At 38.8% G+C, this 27,712-nt stretch overlaps 10 protein-coding genes across 10 annotated transcripts in view; 7 read left to right on the top strand and 3 right to left on the bottom strand.

The window, feature by feature from the left end:
* Positions 1-4,112: 4,112 nt before the first annotated feature.
* Positions 4,113-4,736, bottom strand: CBG08786 (the record flags this gene model as incomplete). The annotated part of the gene is made up of 1 exon (XM_002635442.1): positions 4,113-4,736. One exon carries the CDS (start codon positions 4,734-4,736, stop codon positions 4,113-4,115), a length of 624 nt encoding a protein of 207 aa, XP_002635488.1.
* Positions 4,737-5,791: 1,055 nt separating this feature from the next.
* On the top strand, positions 5,792-7,973 carry Cbr-srx-77 (the record flags this gene model as incomplete). The annotated part of the gene is made up of 6 exons (XM_045236654.1): positions 5,792-5,869; positions 6,126-6,286; positions 6,826-7,058; positions 7,109-7,382; positions 7,427-7,501; positions 7,826-7,973. The coding sequence occupies 6 exons, from the start codon at positions 5,792-5,794 to the stop codon at positions 7,971-7,973; spliced, it is 969 nt and encodes a 322-aa protein (XP_045093847.1).
* Positions 7,974-9,232: 1,259 nt separating this feature from the next.
* On the top strand, positions 9,233-12,402 carry CBG26929 (the record flags this gene model as incomplete). Its single annotated transcript, XM_045236653.1, has 5 exons — positions 9,233-9,295; positions 10,635-10,795; positions 11,055-11,203; positions 11,580-12,003; positions 12,267-12,402. The coding sequence occupies 5 exons, from the start codon at positions 9,233-9,235 to the stop codon at positions 12,400-12,402; spliced, it is 933 nt and encodes a 310-aa protein (XP_045098824.1).
* A 271-nt stretch (positions 12,403-12,673) lies between these two features.
* CBG08784 lies at positions 12,674-14,748 on the top strand (the record flags this gene model as incomplete). Its single annotated transcript, XM_002635440.2, has 8 exons — positions 12,674-12,715; positions 12,763-12,926; positions 13,815-13,980; positions 14,028-14,094; positions 14,145-14,329; positions 14,377-14,495; positions 14,541-14,615; positions 14,655-14,748. The coding sequence occupies 8 exons, from the start codon at positions 12,674-12,676 to the stop codon at positions 14,746-14,748; spliced, it is 912 nt and encodes a 303-aa protein (XP_002635486.2).
* A 1,468-nt stretch (positions 14,749-16,216) lies between these two features.
* Positions 16,217-17,944, top strand: CBG26928 (the record flags this gene model as incomplete). The annotated part of the gene is made up of 4 exons (XM_045236652.1): positions 16,217-16,338; positions 16,389-16,550; positions 16,602-17,180; positions 17,767-17,944. 4 exons carry the CDS (start codon positions 16,217-16,219, stop codon positions 17,942-17,944), a joined length of 1,041 nt encoding a protein of 346 aa, XP_045098823.1.
* Positions 17,945-18,850: 906 nt separating this feature from the next.
* Positions 18,851-20,398, top strand: Cbr-srx-73 (the record flags this gene model as incomplete). Its single annotated transcript, XM_002635439.2, has 5 exons — positions 18,851-18,901; positions 18,945-19,011; positions 19,798-19,985; positions 20,029-20,222; positions 20,266-20,398. 5 exons carry the CDS (start codon positions 18,851-18,853, stop codon positions 20,396-20,398), a joined length of 633 nt encoding a protein of 210 aa, XP_002635485.2.
* Positions 20,399-20,599: 201 nt separating this feature from the next.
* The window catches only part of CBG08765, a gene marked incomplete at both ends in the record, with an annotated part of 64,296 nt that continues 57,183 nt past the window's right edge, over positions 20,600-27,712 (bottom strand). Inside the window, one exon of the mRNA XM_002635425.1 lies at positions 20,600-20,645. Within this exon, the coding sequence (XP_002635471.1) occupies positions 20,600-20,645 (46 nt within the window). The remainder of the gene's footprint in view (positions 20,646-27,712) is intronic.
* Cbr-col-139 lies at positions 23,516-24,510 on the top strand (the record flags this gene model as incomplete). Its single annotated transcript, XM_002635438.1, has 2 exons — positions 23,516-23,602; positions 23,656-24,510. 2 exons carry the CDS (start codon positions 23,516-23,518, stop codon positions 24,508-24,510), a joined length of 942 nt encoding a protein of 313 aa, XP_002635484.1.
* On the top strand, positions 24,731-26,913 carry CBG08780 (the record flags this gene model as incomplete). Its single annotated transcript, XM_002635437.1, is given in 6 exon segments — positions 24,731-25,040; positions 26,025-26,167; positions 26,170-26,191; positions 26,251-26,491; positions 26,713-26,716; positions 26,719-26,913. Coding segments are annotated over 6 exon segments (915 nt in total), but the record flags the coding sequence as incomplete, so codon positions are not given.
* CBG08779 lies at positions 27,111-27,551 on the bottom strand (the record flags this gene model as incomplete). The annotated part of the gene is made up of 1 exon (XM_002635436.1): positions 27,111-27,551. The coding sequence occupies one exon, from the start codon at positions 27,549-27,551 to the stop codon at positions 27,111-27,113; it is 441 nt and encodes a 146-aa protein (XP_002635482.1).

Here is a 27,712-nt window from a genome sequence, read left to right as displayed (position 1 = left end):
TTACAAGACGTACAAAGCTTGCTCTTTTCCGTCAATCAACTGAACCTTACTTACGTTGATGGAGCAGCTTACGCACTTCCCATCTACGGTAATTAGTACATGCACCCAACTGAACGTGTCAAGGAATGATGGGAGAAACATTTTCGTTAATCGGGAACAAACGGACACACACACACACACACAGAATTTGGTTTTTGTTAATAGTAAAGATAGGTACGCCTGAATGGTAAAATCAAAATTTCTGAGAAGGCTGTAAAAATCTGAATGGGTTTGAATAAAAAATCGTATTTCTGATAGTGAGAGGAGAACTGTTATGAAAAATCAGACATGTACCGGAAGCATACTGGCTTCCAGTACATGTCTGATGTACCGGAAGCATACTGGCTTCCAGTACATGTCTTGTGTTCTGAGAATTTCTATGAATTTCTATTTCCGTGTCTTATGCGACTACGACTACACTACATTACGATGGTTTTATATGGTTTGGTCCCTTTGAAAAAACAAATGAACCCGAAATATTATCACGATTCCTGGAAAGTTTAGTAGCGGAACTGGAAGAAATTCTTAAAAAACACATGATGGAATTTGAAACCCTAGAAGCGGTGTTATATAAAGCCAGATAGTTTGGCTTGCCAGTTTTCGGAAGCGTTCTGCAATTTCTGTTAATCAAGCTGAAATTCCATAGCCTTCTTCTCTGATTGCTTGTCCAGCGAGGATCAGGGGAGTCATACAGGGTGTTATATAGAAATTGTCGATTCTACACAGCACAATACTTGCAAAATCCCAAATCTCAACATCCTAATTCCAAGATTCCGGATGCATGGTTCGGTGGTGCAAACCGTAAAACCTCTAAAAGAAGGACTTTCCATACTGAGCTTTTTTTCCATACAGAGCTTATGTTTGAGCTTATTTTTTTGGCTCCTGTGCTAGATATCCAAAATTTGTCCACTGTTTATGGCATTATGATAAACACTTTTTCAGTATACGACAACAGTCGGCCGCTTATCTTGCGCCACCCCGTAGCTCAGGTGGTAAAGATTCGACAACTCAAGCGTTGAGCCCACAAGTTCAACTACTCGAGGAGTGGCGCTTATGAATGAAAAATAAAATTTTTTTCATGTCCCTCGTCACCTTTAAATACCACAGAGTGCATTGAAAATGCGAATCTCCTCCGTTGTACTTTTTCAAAACATCCAGATCGATCCAATCTCCTTCCTGCTGTGTCATGGACACCCAATAATCCAGATTTCATTTCCTGCTTCCAAAAAAATCCACTTTCCCCAACACCCTCTACATGGAAACGTGCCAAAAGCATTTGGCCGCCCCAAACCTATGTTTATAATCATAAATGCCGAAAAACTTGGTAACCAGATTACATGGAAAAGGGAGCAAACGGCGAAAAACGGCCATAATTATGTCTTTCCTCTTGTCTACTCTCTACAACGTCGATCTCCTGGCTTACGGTGGTCTAGTGAAAACTGCTGATGAAATGTTCATCTGGGCGCTAGCTCTTACTTTCATTCCATTTGCCATCAATGGTGTTACTTTCATGAAGTTTTGGCAAATAGTAAGTTAAAAAATTCACACTTGAGAGTTTCGAAATCGGTGTTCAGAGAAGAAGATCAACTCGCGACGCAGAGAAATGGAAGCTAGCCTAAAGGAATATGATTCAATTTGTGCAAACTGTGTTTCAAGATTCCATGTATCCAATCAGTATCGTTTTTAACATGAAACTCAAATAACTTTTAAACCATTTTTAAATTCTAAAAAAAATATTTCAGCACTATCGTTCACCATCGCTTATGGTACTTTCTATGTCAAACATTTGTATGGCAAACTTTACATACTCTTGATGGGTAAGTATACTTTAAAACCTATAATTGAAGGGCTTTTAACTTTGCGCTAATTTATCTTAAAAAGTTGTTAACTGATAAAACATTTATGATAATATCACAAAAATTTTATCTTTTGACACATTTTTTGATACCTTCAAAAAGAAAGAAGGTAAAATAACTCAAACTGGACAATGTGGGGGGGGGGCCTTCTATTACAGGTTTTACGGTATTAGGCCTTCTCATGCTACTAGTTTTAAAACGTTTTCAGATTTATCATGACAATGTTCAATGACAAATTGACACTTCTCAGAAAATCGATAATCGCCAGAATCAGTCCGGCACACAGTCATCAAGCGCCTCGCGCGGACAGACGTGTCACTCCACCGACAGCTGTTGTCTCGTGAAACTGAAATTATTTGGCATTTCTCATTTTGTAATTTTTGGCATTTACTGTGATACCAGTCGGTTTGAGCCCCCTGCCGGGGGCTCAACCTCATAGGTTTTGTTTACTTTATCTTACATTTGAATTCCTAATTTCTGAAATTCCCACTTTCCGTGTGTCCGAAATTTCCGAGTTTCTTCATTTTCAAAAGGTTATATGTTCCCGATATCGGAATTTTTGAATACCGTACTTTCTCGAATAGATGCCCACATGTAGAATCTCTTGTTTTTCTAGAATGTTCTTGGATTTTCTGATTACAGATTATTAGGGTTTCTGAAATTCAGATATTTAAAAAAACCCACACACAGCCCTAATTCTAAGCCTTTGGTTTCAGATCACTTTGAAAAAATAGGGAAGTGATTACAATACCTGTATTTTCTGGAATTTTCTAGAATGTTCTGGAACTTCCTAGGATTTTCTGGAGTTTCCTAGAACGTTCTGAATCTTTCTGGAATTTACTGGAATTTTCTAGAATGTTCTGGAATTTTCTGGAACTTCCTAAAATGTTCTGGAACTTTCTGTGAATTTTCTGGAATTTACTGGAATTTTCAAAAATGTTCTGGAATTTTCTAGAATGTTCTGGAACTTCCTAGGATTTTCTGGAATTTTCTAGAATGTTCTGGATCTTTCAAGAATGTTCTGGAATTTTCTAGAATGTTCTGGAATTTTCTGGAACTTTCTAAAATGTTCTGGAACATTCTGGAATTTTCTGGAATTTACTGGAATTTTCAAGAATGTTCTGGAATTTTCTAGAATGTTCTGGATCTTTCTGGAATTTACTGGAATTTTCTAGAATGTTCTGGAATTTTCTGGAACTTTCTAAAATGTTCTGGAACATTCTGGAATTTTCTGGAATTTACTGGAATTTTCAAGAATGTTCTGGAATTTTCTAGAATGTTCTGGATCTTTCTGGAATTTACTGGAATTTTCTAGAATGTTCTGGAATTTTCTGGAACTTTCTAAAATGTTCTGGAACATTCTGGAATTTTCTGGAATTTACTGGAATTTTCTGGAATTTTCTGGAATTTTCTGGAACTTCCTAGGATTTTCTGGAACTTTCTAGAATTTTCTGGATCTTTCAAGAATGTTCTGGAATTTTCTTTAATTTTCTGGAATTTTCTGGAATGTTCTAGAATTTTCCGCATAACTTAAGAACCTTGTATTCAAAAGGAAACTACTATGACCCATTTCCAGTAGTCCACAGGATCGAAATTCAAGTGATATACAAAAGAAACGAAATTTTCGAAATTTTTCAGTTCTAAAGATTTGTGATCAATTTTATGCAGGCAACACATAGAGGCCAAAAAACCGTTTTGCAAAATTTCGTGAAGTTTTATTGAGTTTGAGCATAGTTTTGAAATTTTCGATTCTCAACAGTGTAGCTTCCCTATAAGCTAGAAGGCCCAGGACACCATAGACATGAAGCGCTCGGCAGTCCATGACTACATACCACACACCACTATAGGAGTCCCACGCGCCTTTGAGTTATTCAAGTTAATGTCCGAGACGGACACACAGACACACACACAGAAAAGTTTCCTTAGTAAGAAGTAGATTTATTCACAACGTCTACAAAATTACATGTTATTTGCGAATTTTTTTTCGAAGAGAATTGTCTACGGTTGTCTTTTTTTCTTTGGGTTTTTCTATTTTTTTGTTGAATGTATGAATCATATTTTTGAATCAGTTTATACTACGCTGTTACAGTTGAATTTGAAACTTTTTCTTTGGATTTTAAGTCATGATCTAGAAAAGTTCTCGGGCACCGACCCGGGCCCAATGACCCGGGTCCCATGACCCTGGCCCCATGACCCGGCCCCATGACACTGGTCCCATTACCCGGATCCCATGACCCGGGCCCCATGACCCAGGCCCCATGACCCGGGCACCATGATCCGGGCCTCATGACCCGGGCACCGTGACCCGGGCACCGTGACCCGGACCCCATGACCCGGACCCAATGACCCGGGCCCCAGGACCCGGGCACCGACCCGGGCCCAATGACCCGGGCCCCAGGACCTGGGCCACATGAGCCAGGCCCCATGAAGCGGGCCCCATGACCCTAGCCCCATGACCCGGCCCCATGACCCTGGCCCCATGACCCGGCCCCATGACCCTGGTCCCATTATCCGGATCCCATGACCCGGGCCCCGTGACCCTGGCCCAGTGACCCTGGCCCCATGACCCGAGCCCCATGACCCGAGCCCAATGACACGGCACCATGACCCTGACCCCATGACCCGGGCCCCATGACCCGGGCACCAGGCCCCGGGCACCGACCCGGGCCCAATGACCCGGGCCCCAGGACCTGGGCCACATGAGCCAGGCCCCATGAAGCGGGACCCATGACCCGGGCCCCATGACCCGGGCCCCATGACCCTGGCCCATGACCCGCGCCCCCATGACCCGGGCCCATGACCCGGGCCCCCATGACCCGGATCCCATGACCAGGGCTCCATGACCCGGATCCCATGACCCGGGCCCCATGACCCGGATCCCTTCCCCGGGTCACCTCTCTGGAGCCCCGAGAAAGAGAGAACTGATTCTTCCCTCCACTTCCTTCTTTCTTTATACCGCTCTTCCAGAGGTCAATGGTCCAGAGGTCAGAGGGTCACAAGTTTTTAAACCGTATCACGTAGTTTCATAATTTAATATTTTTAAATTTCTCTCATTCAAATTTTTTTTCATCACGTATAAATGCTAAGTGAAATTTTTCAAAGTTGCGGTTAGGAGCCGGTAGCGGCACTGCATCTCCAACGGTGGCCCACAAGTTCGGCTCCTCAAGCGCACCCAATAATCGATCTTCATTAGCTTTTGTTTTCTGAGAAAGCACTAGAAGTACAGTGAAAAGAATATCAGAAAAAATATTTTTAATCCATTCATGGAAATCTCTAACTCTATGGAAATCTCTAACTACAAAAGTCGTCCTTCAATTATGGTAAATGCCATTTTTTAATTTTTTTTTTTTTTGTCGTCACTTCCTGTTCTTAGAGGCATCAGGAAAAATTCTCCCAAACTAAAAAACCCAAATGGGTTGAATTCCGTAATTTATGACACATAACTAACTTGGTACCATGCGATACCTATACTAAACTTCCCTAATCCCAGGTCCTCTGGGTCCTAGATCATATGTCACCCCCAAAATGATGTGTATATTTTCCAAGCCGCCAGACAAACTTCCTTGTTACTCATTTCTTTCTGATAAACAGAAATTGTTGCTCTAACAATTATCACAACTATAGTTATAGTCTATAGACTAGTAGTGCCTGAGCATTTTGAAGACTAACACTCCGAGTTTGAGCTTCTTTTACTCCCCGTTGGTGTCATAGTCATAATTGCCATAGTTCAAAGATTTGCCCGCTAGAGAAAGAGAAAAACTAGGCTAGAAAAAACATCTGTCTAAACGATCAGACACTTCGAATAAGAGAAACATAAGCAAACTTTGTTTAGTAAACTTTATTTAGTTTTTTCTTCTTTTTTCGGGTTGAGAAGAAAGAAGGTGTCTGGCCTGGCGATGAATTCATCCACGTCTTTAGAAGACTACACAATTACAAGTTGGCCGAATGCAGTGGCTCTTGTCATGATGATCCTGGTAAGTGTAACTAATGAGCACAACTAAGGCTTCAATTTTGGTCAATCGAAAATCGGCGACCGCCGACCGACCGCCGACCAGCCGGCTGATAGCTGACCTAGCTGACCGATCGGCAGACAATTTTCAATTGCTAAATCAAACAGCGCGCACGTAAACACTCTCTCGGAAATTCCGCTTCAACTGAGTCAACGGTCGGTCGGTCGGCTGAATTTCCATACCGAGTCTAAGCCTTACTTGATAATTGGAAATTTTCTAGAACTCCTTCATTGGCCTCCTATTCAACTCATTCATCATCTACAGTTTCATAACGGACCACAAGCAGAAAACGTCTTTCAACTTGATTTGTGTATTCCGATCAATCAATAATAACCTCATTATATTGCTTCTGGCAATCGTTTATCTTCCAGCCACCGTACTGTAAGTTTATGGGTCTATTTTAGGATTGGCTCAATCCTACTGATCATGCCTGTAGACCGGGCCCTGCCTTAGTTTCTTTGATAATCATTTTTTTTGAATCAACTAATATAGGTATAGTAGAACTCGACGAGTGCTACAAAATGATACAAATTGAATTACTTTATCTTGTCTATGAACAAAGTTGCGGGCCAAAAACCGTCTGAGCTACGCGGTCCAAAATTTATGGCCTTGCTGTGACCGCTCAACGCTTTTTGGCTTGTAACTTGGTTCTTAGACAAGATTCAGTTTTCTACACAGTTTCATTTTGTAGTACTCGTTGAGTTCTATCATGTCTAATTGAGTTGGTCCAAAAATATTGATTCTCAAAGAAGCTATGGCAGGGCCCGCAAAAAACTGGTTTACGAGTATGCTTCTTTGATTGAGGCTATCATTTCGATTGGTTGAAAATCAGCAACCTGTGACCGCCCGCGCTGACTAATCGGTTGGCGGTCTGCAGTCGGCGGTCGGTCGGACCGAATAACCTTACCCTTCATTTCCAGCGGCTATTCCATCTACCCTCCAATGGTCGAAACTGTCCTCCTAACCACTGCCCTCAATCTCAAAGTCTACAACGAATTCCAAAGTATCTATCTCTCGATTAACCGCCTTGTTGCCATATATTTCCCCCTTAGGTATAACCTATTTTTTGGGATCAAAGCAACATTGGCTTTTCATATTCTCTATTATCTGGATCGAGTTCGAAATCTCACCTTTGAAAATATCGATCGTGGCAGTAAGTTTTCTTCATGCTCTACAAAAAACGAAGCACATCTAAACATTCAGATACCTCAAAATACATGCTTTATTCTGTGAAACACCTGGCCTACGGAGGCATTCTGGTGACACCCGATGGAATGTTCTATTGGGCTGTTGGCCTCGTCATTTTCCCATTTTTTGTGAACGCATTCACGTTTGCCAGATTCTATTATCTGAAAAATCAAGCGAGTCAGAATTCGGAAAAATTTAATAACGCCAAGAAGAATATGTCAATGTTCGTTCAAACGGTAATCCAGGATTCGTTATTCTCGGTCAGTGTGATATTCACGCTGAAGATGAAGTAAGTTTAGAGATTCTATAAAAACTGGGAAACACAAGTTTTAGTACTTTGATCGACCATCGCTTCTACACATTCTTCAGTCAGACTTTCTTATGGCAAAGTATTCATGTGATTGATGGGTTAGTTGTGAGGATCAATTTCGGTCCGTCGAAAGTTGCCGACAGCTGGCCGACCGCCGAGCGATAGCCGACCAAACTGATCGATCGGTCGGCGCGCCGACCGAATTCTTGAATTTGCGTTTCAACATGCTAGAGAGTGTTTGCGTAGACAGCACTTTTTTTACGACGCACTACTCCATAAATGCGCTGTGTGTCGTCGTAAAATAAAATGCTATCACTCGCAAGTTGACCCGCAAATTCAAGAGCTCGGTGGGCGCGCTTACCGATAGTTCAGCTTGGTCGGCGGTCGACCTGGAATCCCTATGCTCTTGTTTTTTTTTCCAGAATTATCATGATCCTCTTCAACGAACGTCTCTCTATAGGCAAAAACAAACGGATCAGTCCCAAGGAAAACTCGCAGAAAAACACTTCTACAGTGGCCGCTACAGTACCACATACAGCACCGACCAGCCATCTTCCAGTAGTACATTGAGACTTTGCACTTTGACGAAAGTCAAGATGATGATTACTAATTTCTAGACTGATGATTATGTGATAGTGATTTGTCTAGACGCACTTTTAACGAGATTTCTAAATTTGGATTGTGAATGTATGTAGTTTGATCAGAAGGGCTTTCAGAAACTTGTTTACTGCCGATAAATATAAAAATGAACTATAAATGTTTACCGCATTTAAGATTATCGTATAGTGTCCAAAAACAAACTATGGACAACAGTAATTGAGGATCCCGGTACTAAACAGAAACCCAAAAAGTCAATTTGAGAACATTTATCTCGGTTCCTATAAAAGTTATCAAAATCTTGTCTACTAATAGTGGTGATATTATGATGAACAATAGTGGTGATATTGTGATGAACAATTTATCAGTTGACAAAATTTTGATATCTCTCAAAAGAACCAAGATAATTGAGCTCAAAGTTAACGGTTTGGGAATCCTGTTATTAGAGTAAATACGTTTTTTGAAATCAGTAAATATCCCATATTAGCATGTATTCCTAGAATCCTTCATCAATAAAACACAAACTACGGTTAAACTTTACACTACAATTCGAATCGAAGGTTAAAGAAACACAAGTTCAATTTTAGGCGTTTCAGGAAACTACGCCCTGAAAATATGTTTTCCTAGTATTCCTGACATTTTCCTTGTTGTTTGGACTCGGTTAATTTTGTTACCCGTGAAAACATAGGCGGCCAAAAGTTTGTGTATAAATAGCCATGAACCCGGGTTAGACCAAAAAAACACTACCACTTGATATTTTTTTTCCAGTTCGACTTTCCATCCGACTACCATCAGCTGATGCACTTTTAGGAACTTTGTTTATACTGGAATTGCCTTCCAATCGCATTTCACCTGTTGATTGTTTTCTTGTTGATAAAAAGCCAAACATTAAAAATTTTCCTGGAATTTCATTCCATTGAAGTGTTATTAACTAGTGTATACCAGTTTTATATCTCATATATTTCATTGATTGATTGGAATGGAGCTAATGAATCTTATAGGATCGCTAGTGATATTGGTGGCAAGTTAATTTTTATATTACCAGACTTTTAAGTTCATTATTTGGATAGGGCAATTTTGAATTTTTTTCCCTCTAATTGTAAAATACATAGAACATCTGTAGTTTTAAAAATTCGACTTTAGTTTAGAATGTCCTAGAAATTTGACTATTATTTAGAATGTTCTAGAAATTTGACTATAGTTTAGAATAGGGTTCCGAAAAAAGCTCAGTCATGAGCTTAAGCTCACGTGGGCTCATCATGAAGCAGGCTCATATGAGCCTTTTTCGACTCCACGTCAAAGCTCATACAGGCTCATTTGACGAAAATATTGATTTTGAAAAAAGCTCATCGAGGCTCATTTGACGTAATTATTGATTTTGATAAAGTCTCATCGAGGCTCATTTATATAAAAGCTCACGTTGACTCTTTTTCAAAAAAAAAAAGGCTCACGGAAGCATAGTTCAAAAAATACACTAGACAAGTGTTCACGTGGCAAAAAATAATAATAAAAACCACACTTCAGCCAAATATTCAACTAATCAAGTGCCCTGATGGGCAGAAACAATGGTGGCCTAGAAAAATTATCTTGCAAAAATTAGGTAATCCTGTGAAAATAGCCTAGAAATCATATCAGGTGAATATCAAGCCATTTAAACGCAATTTTCACTTGGTGGCCTAACTTTTTCAAGTGAGTTTTCTAGGCCATCAAGTTTTATGGTCCAGAAATGGTCTGTCATGCACCTAATATGTTTTGTGGTCAATTTTGACACAGTGCCCCAACTTTTCTATGTTAAGTTCTTTAGGCCACCATTTTTATGGACCATAACTCGTCTAACATTCACCTGATAGGGTTTCTAGCTCATTTGGACACAAGGCCTAACTTCTACATTTCGAGTTTTCTAGGGCAACAAATTTTATGGCCTATCAATGGTCTGGCATTCACCTCTTTGTTTTCTCGGCAGCCATGTTAAAATTGCTTTGAAAACTCCATCAAAAAGTTAGGCCACCATATTAAAACGGTGATTTTTTCCATATCAGTGACTTTCTAAACAATTATTTTCCTTTTATTATGGATAATGACCGATTTCGTGCCTTTGCGCATCAAAATGCCTATATTTGCATACTAAACACTTTATTTTACGGCAAATGCGGCATTTTATGAGTAGTTTGTCGTATAATACAATGCTGCGTATGCATACACGTTGATGCGCAAATGCACGAAAATGGTCGGCGCGCCTACCGATCGGTCAGCTCGGTCGGCTGTCGGTCGGCGGGGTCGGTGGTCGGTAAATTTCCCGACCGAATGGAAGCCTTAGTTTAGAATGTTCTAGAATTCTCCAGAAGCCTTCAAGATCATCTAATAGTCAGAGCGTTCTTGAGACGTCTACAATTTTCTATTTCGACGGGCCCATCTATTCGCTTTTCCAAACTTTTAAGGGGGCTTTAGAACTTTCTAGATGGTGAAGTCTTTCGAAATTCTGGATGCTCTTCGAATGTTGGCTTGGCTACGGGGCTCCGATTTGTGATAGCTCTAAAAATGGAAGGTCCCTAGGAAGCTTTGAGTGAAATTAGGAACTAAAGAGATCAAGAATTTCCAATTTTCTAATTTCTAGAAACTTTCCAATTATTTCAGGAAGCGATCCTCGGTATTTTATTCAGCTCGTGTGTAGTATTCATATATTTTGAATCATCTGACAGAACCAGTTTCAATCTGATATGCCTCTCCAGAGCAATCAATAACATTATTGTGCTTCTCTTCAATTTTTTGGTCCTTGAGTTCCCTATACTTTTACTGTAAGGCACTTTTACCGTAAAACCTGTAATAGAAGGGCATCAATTTTGAGCTGATTTTACTTGGCTCCTGTGCAAGATATCAAAGATTTGTCTACTGATAAAAGTTTCGTGATGTTGTGATAAAAAATTTATCAGTTGACAACTTTTCCGTACCTTTGGCGGGTACCGAGATAAATTGGCTCAACGCGACAAGTTAGGGAGTCGTTCTATTACAGGCCTAACGGTATTTTTGTCCGTTTCAAATAGAATATTGTTTCAGCTACAAAAATATTCTCCCAGCGAAAATCGAAACTTTCATAATTTTCATAACAGTCAATTTATATATGGTCAATGAATTCCAAACTGTACTCATCGCAGCCAATCGATTCATTGCCATGTTTTTACCTCTGCTTTATCATCAACTTTGCAGTAACAAAATTACAATGGTATAATTTTGAATACCGCCGTAAAACCTTTAATACAAGGGCCCCATACTGTCAACTTTGAGCTTAATTATCTCGCTTCCTATGATAACTGATAAAATATTGGTTATATTATGTTTAATATATTATCACTTCACCGCTTTTTGATATCTCTCAAAAGAGTTGCAATAACTGAGCTTGAAGTTATAAGCTAGGGGCCTTTCTATCACAGGTTTTACGGTAATTGACTCTCGAAGAGTTTTGTGATTTTCAGGTTCTTCTGGGAGCACTTTACCTTGAGAGAGGATATGCGAGCATTTCAAAAATTTTAGAGCGTTTTGGTAGATGTAAACAGAAAAACTTAAATAATGTAAAAGTTTCAGCCGCCGACTGTGTCTTATTCTGGGATAGTTCCATTCTATCGACCGAATTCAATGATCCGATTTGTTGGGAAAAATTTCCACCTGGGTTTGACGGATTATTAATTATTATTGTTCCATTGGTATTTTTTGGAGTAACCATTCTGTTGAACCTGATGACGTTTGCGAAAATTCTTAGATTCTATCTTGTAGAACCAGGTTTTCTCATTAATTCTGAAATTAGTAATTTTCAGAGTCATAATATGGATTCAGAAAGCATGGTTTCAGTTAAGAACAATATAAAGTTATTCGTCCAAACTGTTCTTCAGGATTCATTATTTTTTGTAGACGTCCTGTTCACTTTCAAATTGAGCTCTCTGAGCACTCATCGAGCTTGGCTATTCATCAGTACCGTGTTTGTATGGGAGACAATTCACATGTTGGATGGGTAGGACAGACCGTAAGACCTGCAATAGAAGGGCCACCTAATTTTTAACTTTGAACTAATTCATCTTGGCTCCTGTCAAAGATATAAAAAAAACTGTCAACTGAAACAATTTTAGTGATGATATCACAAACATTTTATCAGTGAAAATCTTATTTTAGTCTTTGAAAAACTCAGATAAATAGGCTCAAAGTTACAAGTTAGTGAGCCCTTCTATTACAGGTTTTTCGCTAATTGTATTTTTTGAAAAATTACAAAAATTTCAGACTGATAATGCTGATGTTTTCGGATAGAGTGTCTATTTTGAAAGCTAAGCTTGGGATTAAGAAATCGAATCGAGTGAGTGGAAGAAGTGGACATTCGGATTTCAAGCCGGCACACACAATGCCAGAAATTGCATAATGACCCTCTGTTATTTTTTGTATAGCTGAAATGAACATTTTGTCGGATTACTCAGAAATTATACTTTCAAGAACAATTTGATAATCCAATTTTCTTCACACATGTTCTCTGACATGAGTGTACGTAAGTCAGTCCAGATATAAATTGAGTTATCTGAATCTGCACCGCTTAGACTTGGAGGAAGGCATTTTTAGCAAGAGCTGCATTTATAACTTTTGAGTATCAGCCAATCTTTAAGTGACAAGCTTCGACTACCTCTCAGACTATTTTAATGGACATTATGAACCTTGTAGCTGCTCTGGTCATTTTTTTGGTTTGATCTTTTTTCAGATAACATTTTGAACCCTTTATATTTTTCAGGAAGGCGTACTTGGAATACTGTTTAGTTCCTGTGTAATATTTATTTACTTTCATGGATCCTCTGATAAAACTAGTTTCAACTTGATATGTCTATCCAGAGCGATAAACAATGTGATTGTGCTTTCGCTGCATTTTCTGGCACTGGATTTTCCGACGGCATTGTTGTGAGTGTCTCACTTACCGTAATCACTCTGACAGAGTGCCACCCAAACCAACAGCTTTGAATTCATGTATCTCATTTCCTGTAAAAGATATCAAAAAGTAGTCAACTGATAAAATTTAGCTGATACTATGATAAACATTTTGTCTGTTAATCACTTTTTGATATCTCTTACAGAAAATGAGGTAGATAGCAGTGATGGGAGGAATTTCCGTTTCCGTTTTCCGTTTTCCGCTCGGTTGTTAGAGATTTTTTTCCGTTTCCATTTCTGCGGAAAAAAACATTTAAGATTCCGTTTCTGTAAAAGTGTAATTTTATTTCCGTTTCCGTTTCTGTTTTCCGGAAAAACCGCCATTTTTTACAGCGGAAACGGGAAAAAAAGTGAAAAACAACGAAGCATTAAACTGAAACTGGCTTGAAAAAAAGCATGGAAAGTGATGAAAATATGGTCTTTAAACTTTAAAAAGTGTACATTTTTATGTTTGAAGGGTAAAAATCCTGAAAAATAGACGAAAAATAGATATTTCCGTTTCCGTTTTAGTTTCCCGTTTCCCGTTTTCCGCTCGATTTTTGAAGATTTTTTTCCGTTTCCGTTTCCGCGGAAAAAAAAATTAACGATTCCGTTTCCGTTTACGTTTTCCATTAAACAATTTTAGTCTTTTTTTTTTCGTTTCCGTTTTCCGCGGAAAAAAATTATTTTCTGTTTCCGTTTTCGTTTTCCGTATTACGAAAAAATGCGTTTCCTCCCATCACTGGTAGATAGGACCAAAGTTGACGGCTTGGGAGGCACTCTATTAGAGTGTTTACTGTAACTTGGTTCCAATGAAGAACATTAATCTCATAGCAACATTTTGATATTTCTAGAGTTAATTTACCTATTGAGTGCATTCAGGTCCCGAAACGTCTGGCCCCCTGGAGTAGAGTCGATCATTATGAATGGAACTGTAAATGTCTACATTGTGAACGAATTTCAAACTATACTAATTGCAATTAACCGATTCATAGCAATGTTCGCGCCTGTTTTCTATCATAAACTTTTCAGCAATAAGTTGACTTTTGTGAGTTTCTAGAAGACAGTAACCAAGAAAGTGTTATATCATTTCAGCTATTCCTCCTATCTCTTTACCTGATCCGAGGGTACATTAGTGTCACTCAATTACATGATTATTTTGGTAAGGGCATCTTTGAATTAAAAAAAAAAACTGAAATTTGAAGTTTTCAGCCAACGACTGTCTTCTTTTCCTGAATCTCACTAGTTTTGGAGGTCAATACGTGAATTCAAGTTGTGATGCTCCATTTCCAACCGGCTTTGACGGTTGGTTCATAATCTTCTGGCCCTTTTGCTTGTTTGCTGTGAATGTCCTTCTGAATTTGATGACGTTCACCAAGATTCTGAAATTCTATTTGGTAATTGGAAAATTTTGTATACTTATTTTTTTTCTGTATATTTTTAGAATAGAGATGTGGATTCAGCGAACTTGGAGCCTATCAAGAGAAATATCAAGTTGTTCTTTCAAACGGTTCTTCAAGACTCATTATTCTTCATCGACATCGTTTTTACATTTCAATTGAGGTAAGTTTCAAAAAAGTGGTCCATAGTCAGATCCATAATTTCCAGCGGTCTGAGTACTCATCGTGCCTGGCAATTCATCAGCGTCGTTGGTGTATGGGGTGCAGTTTATATGTTGGATGGGTGAGTGTAGCAGCATACAAAAAGTAAACCAAATTTCAGCCTGATCATGTTGATGTTCTCGGATAGACTCACGGTTTTAAAATCGTCGCTGGGACTGGAAAGAAGTACAAGCAGAGTTAGCGGAGCTTCCTAAAGTATTTTCTTGAAAGTTGAAACATTTTCCCAATGAAACTTTTGTGTTAACTTTGGTGTATAACGTGATTTCTAGGTCACAAACCTTAAATGATGAACAAATCGCAGTCATATGGGTATACAAAATATGAATGGCTTAAATCTGGGGGGGGGGGGCATGAACGGCATGAACGAACTGTCTCGGTGTAAACCGATCACCGTACAACGCATGCTCTCGTTCTGAAAAAAAACCCAAAGCCTTCGGCTCTTTCCGGGAAGAACGGTCCGAATACGGGACCACCGTTCCCATCTTCGGACCGCCGGTCCCAACAAACTTCGACATCAGTCCCATTATTCCGACAACGGTCCCAACGTCCTGACAACGGTCCCAACGTCCTGACAACGGTCCCAACGTCCTGACAACGGTCCCAACGTCCTGACAACGGTCCCAACTTTCCGAGAACGGACCCAACGGTACGACAACGGTCCCAACCAGGCTTACAAAAAAGGTTTTTAGCCTAACAAAAAAGGCTTAAGTATGCTAAAGCACATTTTTCTGGCAATAAGGTGAACTAGGCGTTATATATTCTGTTGAAAAATAATGATATTTTCAGCAAATTATCAGCAATATTCTCAATTTTGTCGCTGAAATGTTTTTCTCTGTTTTCTCCGTAAGCCTGGTTGGGACCGTTGTCGTACCGTTGGGGCCGTTGTCGAAATTCTTGGAACAGGCGGTTCGAAGATGGGATCGGTGGTCCCGTTTTGGGACCGTTCTTCCCGGAAAGAGCCAAACCTTCCTCCCTTACCCCCGGCCAAGTTCTGGATGCTCTCAAACAACAAGTGCTGTTAAACTTCGATAAAATTCCTCAAACGATCGAGCAGTTTTTGTCTGGAGCTTTAAATTACGGCTTTCCGTAAACCCTCAGTACTTACCAGTGTTGAGCGGAAATACAATTTCACTTCACGGAAGACGGAAGACGGAAGAAGGAAATCCACGGAAGACGGAAATCTATTAATTAAACTTGGAAATTTTGAATTGGACAATACGTTAGAATCGAATATTAGCATCGGTTTTGCAGTTAGACGGATCCGCCGAAAGGATTTTGGAAAATTTCAGTAAAAATTCGACAAATCCTGGAAAATTTTAGTCTTCCATTTTTTGTGATTTTTCCGGACTTTACGGAAGAGGGAAGCCGGAAGACGGAAGCCGGAAGACGGAACGAAAAAAACCACGGAAGACTGAAGACGGAATTCCGCTCAACACTGGAATTTACAGTAGTGAGGTTATTGGTCTCCTCTGGTGCAGCAGAGATGGGCGGGCCTTCTGTGGGGACACATCATTATAGCACAATGCACAGTCTCGCTCTATTGCACTGCATCTAAAGAATGGGGAAATTGATTTTGCGGAAATCAATAAAGGTACCTTTAAAATCAATTATTGGCAAACCAGGCCGATTATTTCAGGTCACGGTTAGTTCTATAGTTGTGTGATGCCTGTGGTTACTCGGTCTATTTCCAATGCTCTGAAGAGAGAGAAATCGAAATTCCCATTATTCAAACTTCCGATGCTATGTGTCGAAGAAATTTTGTACCTGATTGAAATTCTAGATCTGTAAGTTTCATCATAAAAACAACTAATAATATTATTCTCCTAATATTTAGTATCCGCATCTCATATCTTTCTAAACGAACACATCGGATCATCAAATCGTTAAAAAGTGCTATAACAGATTTGAGAGTGTTTGAACTGGGCGAAGAATTTCTACTGCAATTCTATATCAAGGAAAAATTCGAATCCGTAGGAAACATCCGTGTGAACAATGGGTAAATTTAAGAAATCTTAATATAATTCACAAAGTTTAATATCATTTACAGGTTAGAACTACGCAACAAAAAATCTTTGAGCCCAACTGTCGTGTTGAGTTGGAAAAAAAGAGTCATCGATTACATGACTCAGCTTTTCAAAATACCCGTACTGATTTTGATTATTTACTCAGATAAAATTTCAGATGTATGTTTAGAAAACATAATATTTGATCAGGAATGCCAGGATTTGACTATCCATGGGAAACGACCGATCAATAATGGAACTTTGGAAAAAGTATTCGAGCTCTCCAAAAGTAAACGGATTATCATGCATGTGCCCATTAAGCCAGGTTTTCAATTGGACACTGAAAAAATGAAAGGAAGAAACATCAGTATCAAGGATGGGAGTTGGCTTAACTATAAGAGAGACAACAAGTTTATGGAATTGTGTACCAATTTCGAGTTAATGGATGATCATTTTGTAACACCGTTCCGCTTCGCATCTTTTGTGGACAAATGGATCAGGAGCGATGACAAACATTTTGAGAATTGCCTAGTTACATGGACAAATATAACCGTCGATGATGTGGATTTCAGAAACTTTCCATTTATTCCTTTTGATAGAAGTCAAAGAAGCCAAACGTACAAGTGAGTCGTTTTATATAATGCCATATGAAAAATAACCACTGGTCTGAAATATTAGATTAGTACAAACGTTTTAGCAACCCGAATGTGTTCTTCATTCAACCTAGAGACTAGTGATGGGAGGAATTTCCGTTTGCATTTCCGTTGTCCGTTTTCCGCCCGGTTTTTAGAGCTTTTTTTCGTTTCCGTTTTCGTACATGTGAAATTCTATTTCCGTTTCCGTTTCCGTTTTCCGGAAAAATCGCCAATTTTTTCAGCGGAAACGGAAAATAATGTAGGCTCGAAAAAAAACATGGAAAGTGAGGCAAGTATAGCCGTCAAACGTTAAAAAGTGTTTATTTTCAAAAAAAAAATAACGATTCCGTTTCCGTTTCCGTTTTCCGTAAAATGTTTTTACTCTTTTTTTTTCGTTTCCGTTTACCGCGAGAAAAAATTCCCTTTCCGTTTCCATTTTCCGTATTTCTGGAAAATGCGTTTCATCCCATCACTGGCTGATACCATCTAATGGTTTCAGCATTTTATTTGATATCTAATGTATTTAGAAGCTTCTGAAACTTCAAATATCCCTTTCGTAATGTGAATTTTTCAGATACAATAAAAAACTAGCGATTGATTTGGCCGAAGGTTATGATATCTTGCGAGGAGACGGAACGCTTGCGACGATTGGAATTTTGGAAGATGGATTCTTTTTCGGTGTTTGGCATAACCGATTTCATGAAATTGATGGTCAAGAAATCTGGATTTCTCGCAAAACTGGTTTATTCTGATAGTGAGAGTTATAAATAATACATGTTTTTATTGATGGATTGATTGAATAAAGTTTAGTAACACTTGACCGGATTTCTTGGATGTTTTTTGTACAAACTTGGAAATTATATAGATGATGCCCCAATTCTCCGCTTTTCGAAATGTTGATTTTGAAACCTTCTGGAGACGTTCCTTGGCTTCATCACAGTAAAAAGGGTGTTGGCTCTTTACATATGTTACATTAAAAAAACATCCTGCTCGGTGTAGTCCTCGAGTCTCCGTGAAAATTGGAAATGTTTTTTTCAGCCACTGCCTAATATCAGTTTCCTCAACTTCACCTGTTTCTAGGCTCGGGAATACGTACGTTTATGTTTTCAAACCTGAGTTTGTTAGAATATCAGTTTCAAAGAATTATTGAACGTTTTCAACTAGGCATTATGCTTGGAAGCCTATAATTGTGTCTATATAAACTACTTCGGATTTTGATTCTTTGATTTTTCCACTTACTTGGAATATGGACCTCTTTCCTCTGGTTGGCGCTTTTGTAATCTTCCTGGTGGGTCTAGTTAATTTCTATTAATTAAAACAAAACCATTTTGTAGGAAGCGTTACTGGGGATTCTTTTCAGTGCATTCATAATCTATCTATATTTTTCGGGAACTTCAGAAAATACCAGTTTCAGTTTGATATGCCTGAGCAGAGCAATCAATAATGTGTACGTGCTGGTTTTGAATTTCTTGGTTCTTTCGTTTCCACTCATTCTATTGTAAGGGACCTGTTGGAATGTCTAGATACAAATAACGCATTTCAGCTCAAAACACGTTCTTCCGATATCTATAGAAGCATTGATAGTCCCCTCGACTATCAATATTTATATCGTGAATGAGTATCATTGTGTTTTGATTTGCTTCAACAGATTCATCGCAATGTTCGCACCAATGTATTATTCCAGATTGTGCAGTGTCAAAGTTACTATGGTAAGTTTTCAATAGTAGAGAATTTGAAAAATTGGACTCTCAGGCGATCCTCGGAATCTTCTATCTGGAAAGAATATATGCCTCTATTTCCATAATCTACAGAATGTTTGGTTAGTGTAATTTTAAATTAGTTTCTTACTATAATCGTTCGTTTTAGTGTCATTTTAGAACTTCCAACTTTGATCCAATTTATCTTCGTTCCTGTCAAAGATATATAAAAAAAGGGTCAACTGATAAATTGATTATGATAATAACACAAACATTTTATCAGTTGGAAAATGTTTGATATCTTGCGCAGGGGCTAAGAAAAACCAGCTCAAACTTGACAGTGTGGGCCTTACCAGAGATGTCCGGATTCCGGATTCCGTGAAAAATATTTTCATCCGGATTCCGTATTCCCGATTCCGGAAAATTTTTATTTGTCCGGGTTCCGGATTCCGAGAAAATTAATTATTCCGGATTTTAAACATATTTGTTAATTTTCAAGAATTCTTTGATTTTTTTGAACTTCCGCTACTAAAAAAGCAAAAATAAGGCACGATATGTGTTTTTAGAAGTTTTCTGCCCATTTGGAGAACTCAAAATTCCGGATTCCGGGCTTTTCTTTATTCCGGATTCCGTATTCCGGATTCCGGAAAATTAATTTCATTCTGGATTCCGTGAAATTTTTATTTGTCCGGATTCCGACTTTCGGATTCCGGATTCCGTTTCTCAAAAAATTCATTCCGGACATCTCGGCGCCTCACTATTACAGATATTACGATATTAAACGTTGAAAAGTTTCGCAATTTTGAAGTTCTGAATTTTCAATGCGTTTTCGTGCCGAGAAACTTCCCAATGTTACCTCAAGATACTCCAAAGTTGATCATTAGACGCCACAATTTACCGAATTTCAGACAAAAATTGTCTTGCCACGCTTAGTCTCGATTATTTCGGACTCATGTACGAATATCCCACCTGCAACAAAGACATGAAGAATGGTTTCGATAGTCCATTAGTTGTTCTTGTTCCTTTGGCTGCGTTCGTGTTCACTATCGTTCTCAATTTAATCACTTTTGGGAAGATTATGCATTTTTATGTTGGGGTAAGTTTTCGTTTTCATTTGTTTGTGAACAAACTTTATACAGAAAAAAAGTATGGACTCTGAAAACTTGGTTGCTGTCAAGAACAACATTCGATTATTCTTTCAAACCGTACTCCAGGATTCTTTGTTTTTCATTGATATGCTCTTCACGTTCAAATTGAGCTCACTGAGCGATGGACGTGTTTGGGCGCTGATCAGTCAGATGCTAGTATGGGAATCGATTCATATGTTGGATGGGTAAGTTACACAATATTTTTCATGAATTATTTAACAATTTTAGATTCATCATGCTAATGTTTTCAAACAGACTGTCGATTTTGAAATCGAAAATTTTCAAGTCCAACCAAAACAATGTGGATAGAAGGATGTTTCAAATCGGAAGATCATCGAACACTCTTCCAGAAGTTGCATGAAGATCAGACTTAGATTTTTCGATATTCATAAACTCTTAGAATTTGTCGATGTCACAAGTAAAACAATTATCTTGATATTTGGTTCAAAACCAAGAATTAGGCTACACCAGGAAGTGACGGAGTTCCAGCAGGTCTTCGAGACCTTCCCATCCAAGACGACGATGAAACTTGATTATCTCGATCCATTATTCTTGCAAATTTAGCTCTCAAAGTTGATACGCGATCCGAGAACATCAACATTATCAATCTGAAATTTGAGTTTTAGCCAACTTATCTCATTTCCTGTGAAAGATATCAAAAAGTGGTCAATTGAAAAAGTATTTATCATAATATTCCAAATGTTTTATCAGTTGACTACTTTTTGATATCTTTCACAGAAAATCAGCTGTATCGACTCTAAGTTGACTGTTTGTGACCTACCCATCCAAACTATGAATTGACTCCCAAACAAATACTGTGCTAACAAAAGCCCAAATTCTACTATCACTGAGTCTGCTGTAAAAAGAACGTTTGACAAAATTGTAGAAAAAAAAAAGTTGGTACCTCAGCTTGAAGGTAAAAACAGCATCGGTCAGAAATAGGGAGTCTTGAAAAACGGTTTGAAAAACAATCGAATGTTTTTTCGAGCCAAGGAGGTGCTCTCCGAGTTGGAATTGTTGCTCTGAAATTTCAAATTGTTGTAGCCTGAACCTTTGAAATAAAATAAAAAAACTTACAAAATAGAAAATAAGGATTTTCCCAAAAGTGAGCAAATTCAAAACAACACTAATTGATAAGAAGATAGAAGGCATTAGAACGATTAGATTAGAATCTACTGGGAGGGATTTCGAGCAATTTCTAGCATCATCTATGAATGGTGTAAAAAACGTGTCGCTGTCGAAACGGATAAGGCAGTCAAGATCTGAAAATTTACTTCCAGTTACATGAAAATCTCGAACAGAAAGGTTTCAAGATATTGTCGAAAGGCTACCGTAAAACCTCTAATAGAAGGGTCCCCTAACATTTAACTTTGAGACAATCTATCTCGATTCCTGTTAAAGATATCAAAAAGTGGTCAACTGATAAATTGTTTATCATAATATCATTAACATCTTATCAGTTGACTACTTTTTGATATCTTGCATAGGAACCAAGATAATTGCGCTCAAGCTTAACAGCGGTATTCTAAATAAAGACTCACTTATAAAAGAATAGAGTTTGGTGAATGTCTCATAACCTCTTTGAGCATAGAGTGCACCCATAATTACCTGCAAATTACCATTTTAGAAAAGATTTTAAAACCTCCTCACCCAAGTCACATGATTACTACACAATGCTTTATAGCGAAACGGCAAATAGAGAGCGATAAATCTGTTCAAGGCAATTGCCACAGTTTGGATTTGATTCACCAGATAAACATTTATAGTTGAGGTTATTATCACAGTTTCAATGATAGCTGGATAGAAGTTTTCGGAACTGAAAAGTCGTTTTTTGTTGCCCAAATTATCCAAAACTCACATTAAAACCACTGGAAATGTGAGCAACAAAAAGTTAAAAGCCAATACTATAATGTTATTGATAGCTCTGGTTAGACAAATGAAATTGAAACTGTTCTTATCCTGTGATCCATTGAAATAAAGATAAACTACACAAACGTTGAAACCAGATCCCAATAAACCATTCTGAAACAATTTCTCTTTTTGTTTGGGTTTAGGAGGGTCCTTAACTTTAAATTTAAATTTTAAGCCAGTTTATCTCGATTCCTTTAATAGATATCAAAAGTCCGTAAACTGATAAATTGTTTATCATTTTATCAAAAACATTTTTGTCCGTTGATTACTTTTTGATATATTCTACCGTAACCGAAATGTATACGCTCAAACTTGACAGTGTGGGAGCCCTTGACTTACCAGTAAAACTAAAACCGAAGCGATTTTGCTCAGAAAATCCATTTTTGTGAAAAAACTAAAGAAATTTTGAAACGGAAGTTTGCAAAAAAACGATAATTGAAAGTTGTGTCCGATCAGAAAATTTTGAAATTATAAACTGCGAAATTGGAAAATTTGAACCTATGGCAGATGGAACTTTGCTCTCATGCAGGTGGAATTTTCCAGACAAATGGTGAAAATATTTGAAGTTTCACTAGGAAGAGATATTTTAGGAACATAATTATTTTTAAGGACCCAAATTGTATAATAATTTGAAATGATTTATAGGCCTTTCTTGGGATTCAAAACCCTATAAAAATAGCATATTTCATTCTAAAAAAGTTTAATTGAACAAATCAAAATTTCATAATGAAGGATTGTGGTTCTTTTGAGCCACATAACTCCTAGGAAAGTCTGAAATTAAGATGGAGATACATTTTGTCCTTAAGAAGCCTGGAAAATTAGTATTTTCCGGAATATTTTCCTCCGGAAAAAGACCAGCCAGGGTTCGAAAACCCCTAATCAATCTTTTTAAATCCCAAATCTCAACGAAATCAGGTAAAAAATGTTGAAGTCCAGCGTAATTATTGGAGCTCAATTATCTCAATTCTTATGCAAGAGCAACTTTTTTATATCTTTGACAGGAACCGAGAAAAATATACTCAAAGTTATAGGGGGGGGGGGGGGGACCTTCTATTGCAGGTTTGACGGTATAAGCTTAAAGTTGACGGTTTGTGCGCCATCCTATTAGAGTGCTTACAGTTTAAGATAATGTAGGTTTTTTTTTTTAATTTTAACATTTCAATTTTCTCTCCAGTCAATGTTCAATTAGCAATTTCAGAAACCTCCAATTACCAGGAATCAGATTCTACAAACCTTCAGTTATCACATCACACCAAAAACTATTTTACAGTGAACCCATATCATCATTGCATTTCACTTTTTCTCCTATCTCTCTAACTTCCTTCTTTTTTTCCTGCAAGTAACCTTGAGAACCCTTTCTCCACGAAAAAAAAGCCTCTGAAAAATTGTACACAAAATGAGACAAAGAGAGAAGACAGAAGAGAAAACAGTTTACACTTTTCCAGGTAAACTTTTTTCTAGCGTCTCTCTAATTTCCGTACTATTTCGCTATCACAACGAGAGTATAAAATGGTGTTGGGATTGGGGGAAAAGTCACAGTCGTCCTCTTCTTCTGTCTATTCCAATCATGGACATGGAACTGCAAACTCGTCTGAAAGCATACCGCTTCATTGCTTACTCAGCAGTCACTTTGTCTGTGGCAGCTGTTTTTGGAGTGAGTTAATTATTTTTTGAAAATTTTCGAATTCTAAACGAATTGATTTCCAGATCTGCTTCACCCTTCCAATGCTCCACAACTATGTGGAGGGAATGAAGAGCCACGTGGATAAGGAGTTGGCTCATTGTAGACACACCACTGCTGACATCTTCTCGGAAATGGCTCACATCAAGAAGGCTAAGAACGGAACCCGATTCGCTAGACAAGCTGGCTATGGAAACGACGCTGTTGAGTACGAAGACGACGCTGCTGTTGAAGTTGCTCCATCTCAAGTCTCCGGAGGATCATGCTCAGGATGCTGCATGCCGGGACCAGCTGGACCACCAGGACCAGCCGGACGTCCAGGAAAGCCAGGAAGACCAGGAGCATGCGGACAACACGGAAACCCAGGAAAGCCAACTGGTCTTCCATGCGACCCAGTCACCGTTCCACCATGCAAACCATGCCCACCAGGAGTCCCAGGAGAGCCAGGACACGATGGAGCTCCAGGAGCACCAGGAAAGCCAGGATCACCAGGAGTTGGAGGAGGAGCCGGAGCACCAGGAGCACCAGGACCAAAGGGACCATCAGGAGCACCAGGACAGCCAGGAAGAGACGGACAACCAGGACATCCAGGACAGCCAGGAGCTAGCTCATCTGAGCCAGGACAGCCAGGACAAGCTGGACAACCAGGACCACGTGGACCACCAGGAGCCGCCGGAAGCCCAGGAGGTAACGGACAGCCAGGAGGTCCAGGACAACCGGGATCCCGCGGAAACGACGGACAGCCAGGAAACGATGGAGCTCCAGGAGCACCAGGACAGCCAGGACAATCCGGAGGGGCTGGAGAAAAGGGAATCTGTCCAAAGTATTGCGCCATCGACGGAGGAGTCTTCTTCGAAGACGGAACTCGCCGCAGACGTTAAATTTTGGAATACTGAAATTACGAATAGAGAAAATAAAGACTTTGACAATAGATTTATGGTTTTATTCATTTTTTTGTGCAAATAATTAAATTCAATTCAAGGTATTCAAAACACGGATTTTTTTTTCTTTTTACAGTTGATAATTTGATAACTTTTCCTGCCTGTCATGTTCGAGCACATTAATTCCAACTCCCCGACTTTTCCGATGAAAAACCCAAAAAACTATTGCTCTTTTGAAACCGAGTATCTAGGAACAACTGAGAACTACAAATTGGCTCTTCATATTTTATCTTGTATCAATACCCCGATTTTCATTTATGGCGCTTGGTGTATCATATTCAAAACGCCTGCAAAGATGGCTTCCCTCATAAATGTCATCCTTTGGTCTCACTTTTTCAGCGCACTTTTGGATTTGTCTCTGAGCGTTTTTGTGGTTCCTTATGTGTTGCTTCCAAAATTTTCTATGTACGCGTTGGGATTTTTAAACTATCCCCAGTTTGATTTTTATTATTTACTAACAATAGTTTCATGTAAGTGACTTACCGTATTTGACTCCAATTGAATGACCCCCTTAACTTTAAGCCGGTTTATCTTGCTTGATGTGAGAGATACCAAAAAAATGTCAACTGATAAAATATGTATTCTAATATGAACATTATTTTATCAGTCGAACAATTTTTCCAATTTTTGATTTCTGTCACAAGAATCGAGATAATTGAGCTTAAAGTTTGAAGTTGCGTAGGTCATTATACAGACCAGTGATGGGAGGAAACGCATTTTCCCGAAATACGGAAAACGGAAACGGAAAGGGGAATTTTTTCGCGGAAAACGGAAACGGAAAAACATCTTCGAAAATCGAGCGGAAAACGGAAAACTAAAACGGAAACGGAAATTTCTGTTTTTCGTCTATTTTTCAGGATTTTTTCCCATCAAACATGAAAATAAACGCCTTTTCCCAAATTACGAAAAACGGAAACGGAAACGAAAAGGGGAAGACTATATTTGCCTCACTTTCCATGCTTTTTTTCGAGCCAGTTTCCGTTTAATGTTTTCGTCAACTTTTAAATGTTTTTTTTCCGTTTCCGCTGAAAAAAATTAGCGATTTTTCCGGAAAATGGCAACGGAAATAGAATTTCACATTGACGGAAACGGAAAAGGAAACGGAAACGTATATCTTTTTCCGCGGAAACGGGAACGGAAAAAAAATCTTTAAAAACCGGGCGGAAAACGGAGAACGGAAACGGAAACGGAAATTCCTCCCATCACTGATACAGACAGTATACCGTCAATAGAATGAAGTTTGAACTCAATTATCTCATTTTCTGTTAAAGATATCAAAAAGTGATCAACCAGTAAAATTTTGGTGTTTTTATGATAAAAGTTTTGTCAGTTTATCACTTTTTGATATCTCTCCTAGAAAATGAGATAATTGAGTTTAAATTGAACATAAAGGGTGGTCTTCTATTAGAGCGTTTACGATTTAAAGCAAAAATTAGTGCCTTTATAATTTCCAGTTGCTGCTCTTGCAATCGTAATGATTTTTGAAATTCAATATTATGTTTTATTTGCCCGAAATGAAAATCCGTTCTGGTGCACTATCAGAAAACCGTTTTTGATTTTCGACCATTTTGTTGGATTACTTTTCATTATTCCTGTTTAGCTGGAAGCCCCGAATCAATCTGTTGGATTTGCATCTATAGACGGAGCAGCTGTTTCGAAATTCTCGAAAAATTTGAAAAGTTAATTTTCAGATCCTTCCATGTATGCCTCAATTGTACATTAACGATCGCAAACTTTTTGTGGCATTTTTAGATTTCAAGTTGTCATTTGCCAGTGTTTGCTGGCAGACCGTTTTCCTGTCTTCTCAAGTTTTCACTTTTTTGGCTGTTATTCTTTACAAGCTAAGAAAGCTTGAACGGCAAAACAAGTGTTCAAGCAGAACAGAATCAATGCAACGGAGGCTTATTATCGCGCTGTTCAGGTAATGTGGCTTCTAACTTTGATTCAATTTATCTCGGTTCCTGTGAAAGATATCAAAAAACAATCTGCTGATAGTTTGTTTATCATAATATCCCCTATATTTTATCAGTTGACACATTTTTGATATCTTCCACAGCAAATGAGATATAAGGGTTAAAAGTTGACAGCTTGGGGAAGGAGGCAAGTGTTTAAGGCATTACGAAAACAACGGTATTTTTGCAGACAGCAATTCCAATTTCATTAATTTTGGCTCCAATCGTGTATATATTAGTGACTGCAGAACTCAATTATTATAATCAGTCTTTTACAAATTTCATATTCTTGGCAGTGGCTTCGCATGGAACAGTGTCCGCCTTGATTTTTATACACAAACCCTATCGAGATGCAACCTGGAATTTGTTTCGATGGTTTTCGAAAAGATAAAGTTTTCCGGGCGAAGCTTTGTAAGCTTCTAGCTTTATTTCTCATGATCTATTTATTTTTAAGAAACAAGATATATTTAAAAACAAGGGAATTTATTTAGAAAATAACAAAATTCATTGAAAAGTGCCAAATATACAAGCAAAATTGGTTGATTGAGGGGAAGTTAAATATTTTGAAAACTAGCTAGTTCTCATCATCTATTTTCTTCCGGCGTAGGCTCCTCCAGCTGGGGCAGCTCCGGCGTATCCTCCTCCGATTGGGGCTCCTCCTCCGATTGGTCCGGCTCCGGCGTATCCTCCTCCGATTGGTCCTGGTGGTGGTGGCGGTGGTGGTGGAGCTCCGGCGTATCCTCCGGCGGCTGGGGCGGTGGCGTATCCGGCTGGTGGTGGTGGTGGGGCTCCTCCTCCGCATCCTCCTCCGCAAGCTGGGGCTGGTGGTGGGCAGCAACCGCCTCCTCCTCCGAGGGATGGGAGGGAGAGTGGTGGGAGTTGTGGGAGTGGTGGGAGACCACCTCCACCTCCGCATCCGCATGGTGGTGGTGGTGGTGGTGGAGCACATCCGCATCCACCTCCTCCGGATGGGAGAAGGAAAGCGCTAGTGACCGAGACGGCGGCGAAGGCGATGATGAGTTTTTGCATGGCTGAAAGATAAGAACAGTTGGAAGAAGTTGTGTAAGAAGAAAAGAAATGAGATGCGAAAGGTGAAATTCGTTGGATATTTATATATTTAGAAGTGAGCGGAGATGAAAAGCAAAAAAAAATCTTCAGATGCTTCCTTCTCAAAAGCCTCGGAAGCTTTA

This window comes from Caenorhabditis briggsae (genome assembly GCF_000004555.2).
Source record: "Caenorhabditis briggsae complete genome, chrV, whole genome shotgun sequence".
Taxonomy (NCBI): Eukaryota; Metazoa; Nematoda; class Chromadorea; order Rhabditida; family Rhabditidae; genus Caenorhabditis; species Caenorhabditis briggsae.
Note: the sequence above shows the minus strand (reverse complement) of the source record. Positions and strands in the feature narration are given on the sequence as shown.